We start from the raw sequence: 12425 nt of genomic DNA on the forward strand, positions 1-12425 counted from the left end.
GGTTACCTGGGAGCTCTGGTGTGGCTGTTTCATGCCCAGGCAGGATGAGCTGCCCAAGGCATAACCACAGTAATGACTGCTCAAGCAAGTGAAGGTTCAGCATTTGCTGAATATTTCTGGAATTTTGCAGAATAGGTGGTCATCTGGAAGACTGACTGCTCGAGCACAAAAAAAGGCAAAGAGATTGTCTGGAGATGAGGCAATAAAATGACTGAGAGGGAAAAAAGAATGCTGTGAGAGCTGGCTTACACATAAGATATATCTTTCTGGTGTAGTTACTAGGTGAAAACAAATATTTACAAGATCCTACAACTCGGATGCACCCTCGTTATCTCGAAGGAGTGGTTCTTAACCCTGGCTGAATAGCTTTAAAAAAATACTGATGCCTGGGCCCCCCCTCAGAACAATTGAATCCAAAGCTCAGGGGGTGGGGGCCCTGCACCTATATGTATAAAAAATTCCCCTGGTGGTGGTAACGTACAGTGTGATGAAAGGGAAGTACCACATTTCACAGTGTATAGTAAACATACAGAACTGGTAACCTTCAGGTGTTTTAACATATACAAGCATAAATGGCATTAGAAGACTTCACACAAGTTGCAGATGGCAAAGGCATAATGGGTTGTTATTAATAGAAATTAATATTTTAAAATTAGAGGACCCTGTCATTTTTAGGTCATTGTCACAGAGCCTGAGCAAAACCTCTCTTGGTGATATGAATGGGCCATGGCTCTGAGACTGCATGGAATTCTGATGATAACATCATCATGACATAGCTTTTAAGAAATCTCCATGTGCTGAAAGCTGGCTGCCCTCATTTTTCAAGTACTTACTCCCTGTAGGAAGTTTACTCTTCCGACAGCACCGACTTTTCTCGTGTAATTCACAAATCCGATATTGCCTTCAGTGGAAGCATAGAACTCATAAATGTGAATGTCCCCAAATCTCTTGATGAATTCTCTCCACACATCTCCTCGCAAGCCATTTCCCAATGCCATTCTCACTTTATGGTCACGATCGTTTGGTTTCTGTAGCAGGACGAAGAAGAGACCAAGCTGAAACATCTTTGGAGCCTGTACTTACATATTAATAGTGGCCTTTATGTTTCTACATATTTATGTTGGTTATGAGCTGACCTTAGTGCATGCCTTTTCTGTCATCCACACATATTACACCTCCCCCACCCCGCAACACACACAGTATGGGCTGATAGTGGGAACTCTGATTTAATAGTTGAAAGGCTTGGATTTTCCCATTTTGATTTGTCACTTGACAGAACTAAATGATGCCAACATTTAATCCACATCCAATCTAAAACTTAAGTCATGTGTTGATTGTTTTCTTGATGAGGCTGGTGGATCTCAGTGAATTGCCAGAAAGGAAAGGCCCCATGGGAGAGGCCTGTCAGAGACAGGCCTGGCACATAGCAAAGCCCTCAATAAAAGTCTTCTGCTTCCTCTGATTACCTGCACCCTCTCTGGACACCCTGATCTCTCACCCTTCATCTGTCATTCAATCCATGGTGGATTAAAATCCCCCAGGTGTGTTTGCATGTTGCACCTCACCTCTAATGTGGAATAGAATGTTCGATATTGTTAAAGAAAAATGAGGTGACACTTGACCTTTGGGCTCCCCTGGTGGTGCAGTCGTTAAGAATCTACCTGCCAATTCAGGGGACACGGGGTCGAGCCCTGGTTGGGGAAGATCCCACATGCCGCGGAGCAACCAAGCCCGTGCACCACAACTACTGAGCCCATGGGCCTTTGGGGAGTGGCTTTGGTGGTGAGGAAATACTGTTTCTTCTTTTGGAAAAACACCAGTACTCTCAGGCCCTGGTGAGCAAAAGCTTAGATGAGAATCAGACATCTCTGAAGCCTCCAGGGCCTCTTTAAGATTTTAATTCTTAAAATATACTATGATGATATTTAAGACTATCAAAAAAAGAGAGAGAGGGACTTCCCTGGTGGCACAGTGGTTAAGAATTAAAAAAAAAAAACTCCACTCATTTTATTAGCTACTCAATTAGCCCTTTCAATCTGTCCTTCAGTTTTGGGAAGCTTTCTTGCATGATTTCTTTAATAATTTCCTCTCCATTTTCACTATCCTTTTCCCTATTTCCTATTAATCAGATATTGAATCTTTTGGATTGATCCTCTAATTTTCTTATTTTGTCTCTCCTCGTGTCCATCACTTTGTCTTTCCTCCAATTTTCTGTAAGATTTCTCAACTTTATCTTCCAAACTTTCTATGGATTAAGTAAGTTTTAAATCGTATTTTTAGTTTTCAGGAGGTCTTACTCTGGTTTTTTTTTTTTTTTTTTTTTTGGTAGCATACTATTTTTGTTTAATGGATACAAAATCTTCTCTAATATTTCTGAGAATATTAATTATTGATTTCTGGAAGTCTTCTCATGCTCTTTGAATTGATGCTGGTTTTTCTTCTTTTTAGAAACTGATCTTTCCTGTTAGAGGCTGTCCTTTGGTATCTGTTCATATTTAGAAGTAAGGCAACAAAAAGATGTTTGAGCCATTTTATGTGGTGGGGAGGGGTTGTTGCCAGGTTGGCTGCACTGTCTGGTGATGGGGCAGTGAGCCAATGTCCAGTTTCTTTTCTTTTTTTTTTTTTTTGCAGTACGCGGGCCTCTCACTGTTGTGGCCTCTCCCGTTGTGGAGCACAGGCTCCAGATGCGCAGGCTCAGCAGCCATGGCTCACGGGCCCAGCCACTCCGCGGCATGTGGGATCTTCCCAGACCAGGGCACGAACCCGTGTCCCCTGCATCGGCAGGCAGACTCTCAACCACTGCGCCACCAGGGAAGCCCCAGTTTCTTTTCTGAGAATGTTTAGTTCTTCCTAAGCATAACCCTCCTCTGCTCTCTTGCCTGCAAGCATAAACTGACTACTGGAGTTCTGGAAGCTGGGCAGGGGAAGGGAGCTGGGGTCTCCCTGGTCAGTAAGTAGACAGTTACTCAATCTCTGCTCTCAGTGCCTCACCGCTGCCCTCCTCTGCTCTTGGGATCCTTGAGTTCAAAGCTCCTCTAGCTCTTCTCCAGAGAATAAGCCTTCTGTCTCCTACAGAAGTGGGATAGGGGAGCAGTAGTTATAACTGTTTCATACACAGACTTTCAAAAATTCTCCTGTTTTCAAGCCTGGTACCTCATCCAAACTTCAGTTGTATTTGGTGCCTCCAATTTCGCAGGCTTTAGGAAGTCAATCAGCTTCCTTCTTGTTGGTAATTGCCTCTCAAGTTTCACCCCTCTCAGCCCTGCTATGGCAATGACCTTCATCTTTCAGCTCTCTGTACTCTGTAGTTCCTGGTTGAAATGTCTCTTAGTTTCTAGGATGATAGAGCTTGTGTGGCTTTTTCTTGTCCTCCTCATTTTGGGGAAGACTTCCAAGAGGTGAAAGGGCAGAAGCTACTCACCACCTTAGAAAAATTCCTGAGTACATGTCCTTAACAACTAATATGCTATACTTCTGCTTGACTCCCTGAGGAGAAAAGAAAGCACCTAGCACCTATTGACAGGAGTGAAAGGGTGAAATTCAACCTCTTCGTTTTACAGAAGAGGGCTTTCTGTGTCTAGTGTATCTTCCCACTGCACCCAAAGGGATTCTCTTTAAAAACCACCTCCCACACCACTCTCAGGCCCTTTCGTGGTGCTTTATCACATTCACACTTGAGTCTCAGAACAGTAAAACTCTTGTTACCTGGCCCAGCCAATCAGTCTCGCCTCCTGCCATGCTGCTTGCAGTTCCCAACATGGCAGGTGCTTTATTCCACTACTCTGCCATGCTGTTCCAGCTAATCATTAGCCCTTCTTTCCCTGCATGGCTGGAAAACTTTTCTGCACCCTTCAAAACTCACCTCTCTGGCAAACATACCCTGATTCTGCTCTCTGTCCCTCTTTCCCCTGGTCTACCCCTGTCCTGGACAAACTGGCCGCTCTCTACTCTGTGTGGCTACATATCCCTTCATTCTGCTTTCTTTCTTTCTTTTTTTTTTTTTTAAGATTTTTTTGATGTGGACCATTTTTAAAGTCTTTATTGAATTTGTTAAAACATTGCTTCTGTTTTATGTTTTGGTTTTTTGGCCATGAGGCATGTGGGATCTTGGTTCCCCAACCAGGGATCAAACCCACATCCCCTGCATTGGAAGATGAAGTCTTAACCACTGCACCACCAGGGAATTCCCCCTCCATTCTGTTTTCTATCTGAATGGAGGTGGTGTAGAGACAGACATTTTAGGCTGGGAAAGGACCACAGAGGTTATCTAATTTTGGAGGGAAGGCAGACAACACAAGGGAGGTGAGCTGAGTCTATTCAGCTGTTTCAGGGTTCTGGCCTATCTTATTTCCCCTTCCAAACACAAAATTTTAAGATTTTTTGTTCCAGTTCTGTGAAAAATGCCATTGATAATTTGATAGGGATTACATAGAATCTGTAGATTGCCTTGGATAGTAAAGTCATTTTGACAGTATTGATTCTTCCAATCCAAGAACATGGTATATCCTTCCATCTGTTTGTGTAGTCTTCGATTTCTTTCATCAGTGTCTTACTATAGTTTTCAGAGTACAGGTCTATTGTCTCCTTAGGTAGGTTTATTCCTAGGTATTTTATTCTTTTTGATGTGATGGTAAATAGGATTGTTTCTTGAATTTCTCTTTCTGATCTTTTGTTGTTAGTGTATAGAAATGCAACAGATTTCTGTGCATTAATTTTGTAACCAGCAACTTTACTAAATTCATTGATGAACTCTAGTAGTTTTCTGGTAGCATCTTTAGGATTTTCTATGTATAGAATCATGTCATCTGCAAACAGTGACAGTTTAACTTCTTTTCCAATTTGGATTCCTTTTATTTCTTTTTCTTCTCTGATTGCTGGAGCTAGGACTTCCAACATTATGTTGAATAAAAGTGGTGAGAGTGGACATCCTTGTTTTGTACCTGATCTTAGAGGCAATGCTTTCAGCTTTTCACTGTTGAGTATGATGTTAGCTGTAGGTTTGTTATATATGGCTTTTATTATGTTGAGGTAGGTTTCCTGTATGCCCACTTTCTGGAGAGTCTTTATTGTAAATGGGTACTCAATTTTGTCAAAAGATTTTTCTGCATCTATTGAGATGATCATATGGTTTTTATTCTTCAATTTGTTTATGTGATGTATCACACTGATTCATTTGTGGATATTGAAAAATCCTTGCATCCCTGGGATAAATTCCACTTGATCATGGTGTATGATCCTTTTAATGTATTGTTGGATTTGGATTGCTAGTATCTTGTTGAGGATTTTTGTGCCTATGTTCATCAGTGACTTTGGTCTGTAATTTTCTTTTTTTGTGGTATCTTTGTCTGGTTTTCATATCAGGGTGATGGTGGCCTCATAGAATGAGTTTGGGAGTTTTCCTTCCTCTGCAATTTTTTGGAACAGTTTCAGAAGGATAAGTGTTAGCTCTTCTCTAAATGTTTGATAGAATTTGCCTGTGAAGCCATCAGGTCCTGGACTTTTGTTTGTTGGGAGTTTTTAAATCACTTTCAATTTCAGTACTTGTGATTGGTCTGTTTCATATTTTCTATTTCTTCCTGGTTCAGTCTTGGGAGATTGTACGTTTCTAAGAATTTGTCCATTTCTTCCAGGTTGTTCATTTTATTGGCATACAGTTGCTTGTAGTAGTCTCTTATGATCCTTTGTATTTCTGTGGTGTCATTTGTAACTTCTCCTTTTTTATTTCCAATTTTATTGATCTGAATCCTCTCCCTTTTTTTCTTGATGAGTCTGGCTAAAGGTTTATCAATTTTGTTTATTTTTTCAAAGAACCAGCTTTTAGTTTCATTGATCTTTGCTATCGTTTTCTTTCTTTATCTCTATTTCTGTTATTTCTGCTCTGATATTTATGATTTCTTTCCTTCTACTAACTTTAAGTTTTGTTTGTCCTTCTTTCTCTAGTTTCTTTAGGTGTAAAGTTAGGTTGTTTGTTTGAGATGTTTCTTGTCTCCTGAGGTAAGATTGTATTGCTGTAAACTTTCCTCTTAGAACTGCTTTTGCTGCATCCCATAGGTTTTGAATTGTTGTGCTTTCATTTTCATTTGTCTCTAGGTATTTTTTTATTTCTTCTTTGATTTCTTCAGTGATCCATTGATTGTTTAGTAGCATATTGTTTAGCCTCCAAACACAATTAAGTGTTTGTGTTTTTTACAGTTTTTTTTCTTGTAGTTTATTTCTAATCTATAGCATTGTGGCTGGAAAAGATGCCTGATATGATTTCAGTTTTCTTAAATTTACCAAGGCTCACTTGGTGGCCCAGCACGTGGTCAGTCCTGGAGAATGATCCGTGTGCACTTGAGAAGAATGTGTATTCTGCTGCTTTGGGATGGAATACTCTATGAATATCAATTAAGTCCATCTGGTCCAATGTGTCATTTAAGGCCTGTGTTTTGTTATTGATTTTCTGTCTGGCTGATCTGTCCATTGATGAAAGTGGGGTGTTAAAGCTCCCCACTACTACTGTGTTACTGTCAATTTCTCCCTTTATGGCTGTTAGTATTTGCCTTATATATTGAGGTGCTCCTATGTTGGGTCCGTATATATTTAGACCTGTTATAACTTCTTCTTGGATTGATCTCTTGATCATTATGTAGTGACCTGTTTGAATCTTATAACAGTCTTTATTTTAAAGTCTATTTTGTCTGATATGAGTATTGCTACTCCCTCTTTCTTGTGATTTCTATTTGCATGTAATACCTTTTTCCATCCCTTCACTTTCAGTCTGTATATGTCTCTAGGTCTGAAGTGGGTCTTTTGTAGACAGCAAATATACAGGTCTTGTTTTTGTATCCATTCAGCCAGTCTGTGTCTTTTGGTTGGAGCATTTAATCCATTTACATTTAAGGTAATTATTGATATGTATGTTCTTATTGCCATTTTCTTAATTGTTTTGGGTTGGTTTTTGTAGGTCTTTTTTCTTCCCTTCCTCTTTAGTTCTCTTCTCTTATGGTTTGATGACCATCTTTAGTGTTGTGTTTGTATCTATTGTAGTTTTTGGGTTTGCTGTTCCCATGAGGTTTTGATATAGCAGTCTATATATGTACAAGGTTGTTTTAAGTTGCTGGTCTCTTTCCCGCCTAGAGGAGTTCATTTAGCATTTGTTGCAAAGCTCGTCTGGTGGTGCTGAATTCTTTAGCTTTGGTTTGTTTGTAAAGCTTTTGATTTCTCCATCAAGTGTGAATGAGAGCCTGGCTGGGTAGACTATTCTTGGTTGTAGGTTCTTCCCTTTCATCACTTTAAATATATCATGCCACTCCCTTCTGGTCTGCAGTGTTTCTGCTGAGAAATCAGCTGTTAACCTTATGGGATTTCCCTTGTATGTTGTCATTTTTTCCTTGTTGCTTTTAATATATTTTTTTGTGTTTAATTTTTGTCAGTTTGACTACTATGTGTCTCAGCATGTTCCTCCTTGGGTTTATCCTGCCTGGGACTTTCTTTGCCTCCTGGACTTGGGTGACTGTTTCCTATCCCATGTTAGGGAAGTTTTCAGCAGTTATCTCTTCAAATATTTTCTCAGGTCCTTCCTCTATCTCTTCTCCTTCTGGGACCCCTATAATGCAAATTTTGGTGCATTTAATGTCCCAGAGGTCTCTTAGACTGTCTTCATTTCTTTTCTTTTTTTTCTTTATTCTGTTCCACAGCAGTGATTTCCACCATTATGTCTTCCAGGTCACTTATCCGTTCTTCTGCCTCAGTTATTCTTGCTATTGATTCCTTCTAGTGTATTTTTCATTTCAGTTATTGTATTGTTCATCTCTGTTTGGTTGTTTTTTGATTCTTCTAGGTCTTTTTAAAATGTTTCTTGCATCTTCTCTATCCTTGCCTCCATTCTTCTGAGATCCTGGATCATCTTTACTATCATTATTCTGAATTCTTTTTCTGGAAGGTTTCCTATCTCCACTTCACTTAGCTGTTTTTCTGGGGTTTTATCTTGTTCATTCATCTGGGACATAATCCTCTGCCTTTTCATTTTGTCTAACTTTCTGTGATTGTGGTTTCCATTCCGCAGACTGCAGGATTGTCTGTATCCACTTCTGAGAAGTCCTTTTGATACAGTCTTTCTTTAAGCTCCCTTTAAATTCATAGAACCTGGGTCTCCTGTTGTGATTTTTTTAAATTGTGGTCAAATACATACAACATAAAATTTACTCTCAACTGTTTTATCTCTACAGTTCAGTGGTATTAAATACATTCGTAATGTTATGCAACCATCACAATCATCCATATCCATAACTCCTTTCATCTTGTAAAATTGAAACTCCATACCCATTAACCTCCCTATTCCCCCCTTCCCTGCAGCCCCTAGCAGCCACTATTCTACTTTCTGTCTTTATGATTTTGAATACTCTAAGTACCTCATATAAGTGGAATCACACACTGTTCGTCTTTTTGTGATTGGCTATTTCACTTAACATAATGTCCTCAAGATTCACCCAGTGCTATGGGAAGGGTCCTCCCCCAACTTACAGCTAATTATGACCCTCATAAATCTGTTGAATGTACCCCCTGAATCAGAATAATATGTGCTAAGTGCAAACATTTGGGGGGAACACATTACTTCCCTCAAGTCAGTTATATATCTTTCAGGGGAAAGAATTTAGAGGTTCATTCAGCAAAATTTGTTGACGCATAGGATGTGCCATATACAGGTTTTGGTGCTGGGGATCTGGCAATCAACAAAGCCCCTGATGCATGGAGCTTTCATTTAACTGGAGGAGAAAGATAACAGTCATATAAACATGCACTATGTCAGAAGTGACAGTGCCACGAAAAGCAGTAACCCATGAGATGCATGGTAAGGGGTAGGGTGGTATGTTTGAGAATTTGTAGGAGGGGTCTCTTTTATGAGGTGACATGTGGGCAGAGACTGAATGAAGTGAGGAGAGAAAGAACTAGGGCAAGAGCATCTTATAATTCTTTATGTCACACTGCTTCTGTTACAGGCATACCTCGCTTTATTGTGCTTTGCAGATACTCCTTTTTTTTTTTTACAAATTGAAGGTTTTTGGCAAACTGGCATTGTCAGATGATTATTAACATTTTTAGTAATAAAGTATTTTAAAATTAAGGTATGTACACTGCATTTTAAAGATATAATGCTATTGCACACTTAACAAACTACGGTATAGTATAAACATAACTTTATGTGCACTGGGAAACCAAAGAATTCACATGACTTGCTTTATTGTGGTGGTCTGGAACTGAATCTGCAATATCTCTGAGGTAGGCTGTATATAAATTGAACATAACAGTTTCTTATAAATAGCAATTGATCAACTTAGTGATCCTTTGAGTTTGTTTTCTTATGATGAGTGAAAGGATTAAAGAAAGTAGAATCTTGTGAGTTTACTGCATTATATAGTCTAGTGGTTCTCATCTGGGGTTGATTTTGCCTGCCAGGGGACATCTGGCAATGTTTGAAGACATTTTGATTATCACGACCTGGGGGGATGGGGAGGGTACCACTGGCATGTCCTGGGTAAAGGTCAAAGATGCTACTATACATCCTATAGTGCATGGGATAAGTCCATACGGCAAAAAAGAAATTGGCCACAAATATTAGCAGTGCCACTGTTGAGAAACCTTGATCTGGTCCTCAGGCAGGCTGCCTTCTCTGATGAGAGCTGAGGGACTGGGCAGAAGGAACTCTTTCAAACAACCCCTTCAAGATATCTGGATATCTGCAAATAGGGCAGTTCCAAAGCCCTTGGAGTTACTTACCTTTGGGGCATCTGTTCTAAGCTTGGTAACAGATTTTGTCAGATGGTTTCAAAGCCATATGGGGGTTTATTCATTAAGCAACATTAAGTAAATTTTCCTGCATGCCTGTGGTATAAGAGAGGGCAAGGAGATAAGATGTGGTCCCTGCCATCAAAGATTTTACAGCCTAGGGAGGATGGGAGGCATGAAGACAAACACCTGCAATCTGACAAGGGCCACAAAGGAGGAGGAAACAAATGAGGTAGGGGAAGGCAGCAATGACTTTTGTTGGGGTGACCCAAATAAGTTTAACATATGAGGTATCATTTGAATTGGGCTTTGACCGTGAGTAGGGTTTAAACAGGTAGAGAAAGAAGCAGAGGATATGCTAGGTAGAGGGTCAGATGTGAAAACAGGTACAGTGGTAGGGAATAATAATGTTATTACAGCAGCTGCCATCTGGTAAATTCCCTGTGGTAGGTGTGGTGCCAGGCTCTTTATCATGAAAAGTAACTGTAGTGTAAACTGAAAACCGATATACAAGAAGCAGCTGAAACCTAGCATGACCCAAAGTGACTTGAATTCCTATCTTATGCATTTCGAAAAGATAATGAAACATGGGGAGTGTTACCTGGGGATAGTTGCATAAATACCGAAGCAGTTCACCGATATACTGAATGATAGTGACGTTATATTTTCTGCAGTCATCCCAAAACTGGCTGGCTGAAAATTTGGCCCTCAAAACAACAGTAGCACCTACAGAGAAGGCATAGAAAGTACTAATAAAGAAATGCTACCAAAAAAGTCCCTAATTATATTTGTCACTTTTGAAATTTATAAACTAAAAAAATTTATATATGAATTATATTCACAAACAAGTATTGGGTACCAATTATATTCAATGCAAAAAAAATGAATAAGACAGTTTTGTCCTATAGGAGCTTCCAATCTAGTGGGGGAGAAGACACAAGTTTTTCTAATAAGAGTCAGTGTGCAATAAACGAGGTTAGGTGAGGCCCTAAGGGTGCGCGCGCATGTGTGTGTGTGTGTGTGTGTGTCTGTGTGTTTCTGTGTGTAGATTAATTCTGCTTGGGGGCCAGTGCTGAGAAAGGCATAGGATTTGAATTAGGTCTTGAGAAGTGAATATCGAGAAAGATGAGAGAATTCCTGGTGGAGGAAAAAGCATGAACATAAAGACAGGACAGTCCAGAAGGTTGGGGGATGGCCAAGACTCTGCTGGCCTGTGACTAGAGTGGTGAAGGCTGGGTGGGTCAAGGGAGATGAACCTGGAGAAGCAGCTAGGGGTGCAATCCTGGAGAGTTTGTAAGTGCCAGGTGGAGGAGCCTGACAGTTTTATAAGTGATGGAGAGCCAGGGTCTTGAGCAAGCAGGCGATATTCTTCTTTGATGGGTGATGTAGACAGAATAATGGTTCCCAAAGACAACCACATCCTAATCCATAGAACCTGTGACTATGCTACCTTACATGACAAAAGGGACTATGTGGATGTGATTAAATTATCTTGAAATGGCAAGATTATTTTGGATTGTCTGGGAGAGTCCAATGTAATCACAAGGGTGCTTATAAGGGGAAGTCAAGAAGATCAAGGGCAGAAGGAGAAAGGATGACAGAAACAAAAGATTGGAGTGAAATGCTTGAAGATGAAAGAAGGGGCTACAAGCCAAAGAATGCAGGCAGCCTCCAGACACTGGGAAAGGCAAGAAAATGGATTCTTCCTTAGAGCTTCCAGAAGAAATGCAGCCTTGTTGACATCTTGATTTTAGGACTTCTGACTTTCAAAACAGTAAGAGAATAAACCTGTGTTGTTTTAAACCACTAGGTTTGTGGTAATTTATTACAGTAGCAATAGGAAACTAATACAATGGGTAAAAACAATATATCTATCATATCCAATCTAACGATAGGTATGAAATGTAGTAAAGTGAAATTAAAAAATGTCACAAATATTTTTCACATTATTAGTTTATTTCTACTCCTAAATATACAAAAGTCCAATATTTTAGGAGAAATTTTAAAAAATACTATATTTTCTTTTTTAGCATATATCAATTGTGCTTAAGCAAATGTGTGAGTGATTGATTTGTCCCTGTGAGAGCTTCAGAGTCACCCTGTTCTTGAAGGGCCCAACAATATGATCAGACCCAGGCATTCCTTGCTGATTTGGAGACTGGTACTGATGCTGGGCTAAGGGTTTTATAGCTGATCAATAAGTTGATGAGGGAAAGGAGCAGAGGCTTGGAGAATCATATGTGTATTTGTATATGCATATGCATATATGCTACTATATATAGTAAATAATTATTTAAAATAAAATGTCACATGGTAGAAAAAATTAAGGTTTTTAGCTTAGTTAGAAAGTTAGAGGTGGTTTCCTGGAAGAGGTGGATATTGGACTGAGACTTTATATACACAAAGGGCAGAAATCCTACTGACAGGAGAAAGGATGGCAATTCTAATTTAAATGGTAAAGTTTCAGAAGTAGAGAGAAGAGATGGAAAGCTAAGTATTCTGACCAGAGCTGAGGACCTGCGGGAGTAGGGAAGAATAAAGTAGAATGGGACAACTGAATGAGAAGTTTAAATCAGATGCTAATGGAGATCAACATGCAGATTTCTGAAGACAGAAATGACATAGGAGAATTATTTATGGAATCGAAGGATCAAGTA

The 12425-nt window shown here is 39.7% G+C and overlaps 1 protein-coding gene across 2 annotated transcripts in view; it reads right to left on the bottom strand.

Annotated features, from left to right (window-relative positions):
* Positions 1 to 12425, bottom strand: part of SLC27A2 (solute carrier family 27 member 2) — a gene marked incomplete at its 5' end in the record, with an annotated part of 52135 nt that overhangs the window by 18162 nt on the left and 21548 nt on the right. For both annotated transcript variants that reach the window (XM_079698777.1, XM_079698776.1), the window contains 2 exons: positions 834 to 1028; positions 10370 to 10494. In XM_079698777.1, the coding sequence (XP_079554903.1) occupies positions 834 to 1028; positions 10370 to 10494 (320 nt within the window). The remainder of the gene's footprint in view (positions 1 to 833; positions 1029 to 10369; positions 10495 to 12425) is intronic.

This window comes from Hyperoodon ampullatus, assembly GCF_949752795.1.
Source record: "Hyperoodon ampullatus genome assembly, chromosome: 3".
NCBI lineage: Eukaryota > Metazoa > Chordata > Mammalia > Artiodactyla > Ziphiidae > Hyperoodon > Hyperoodon ampullatus.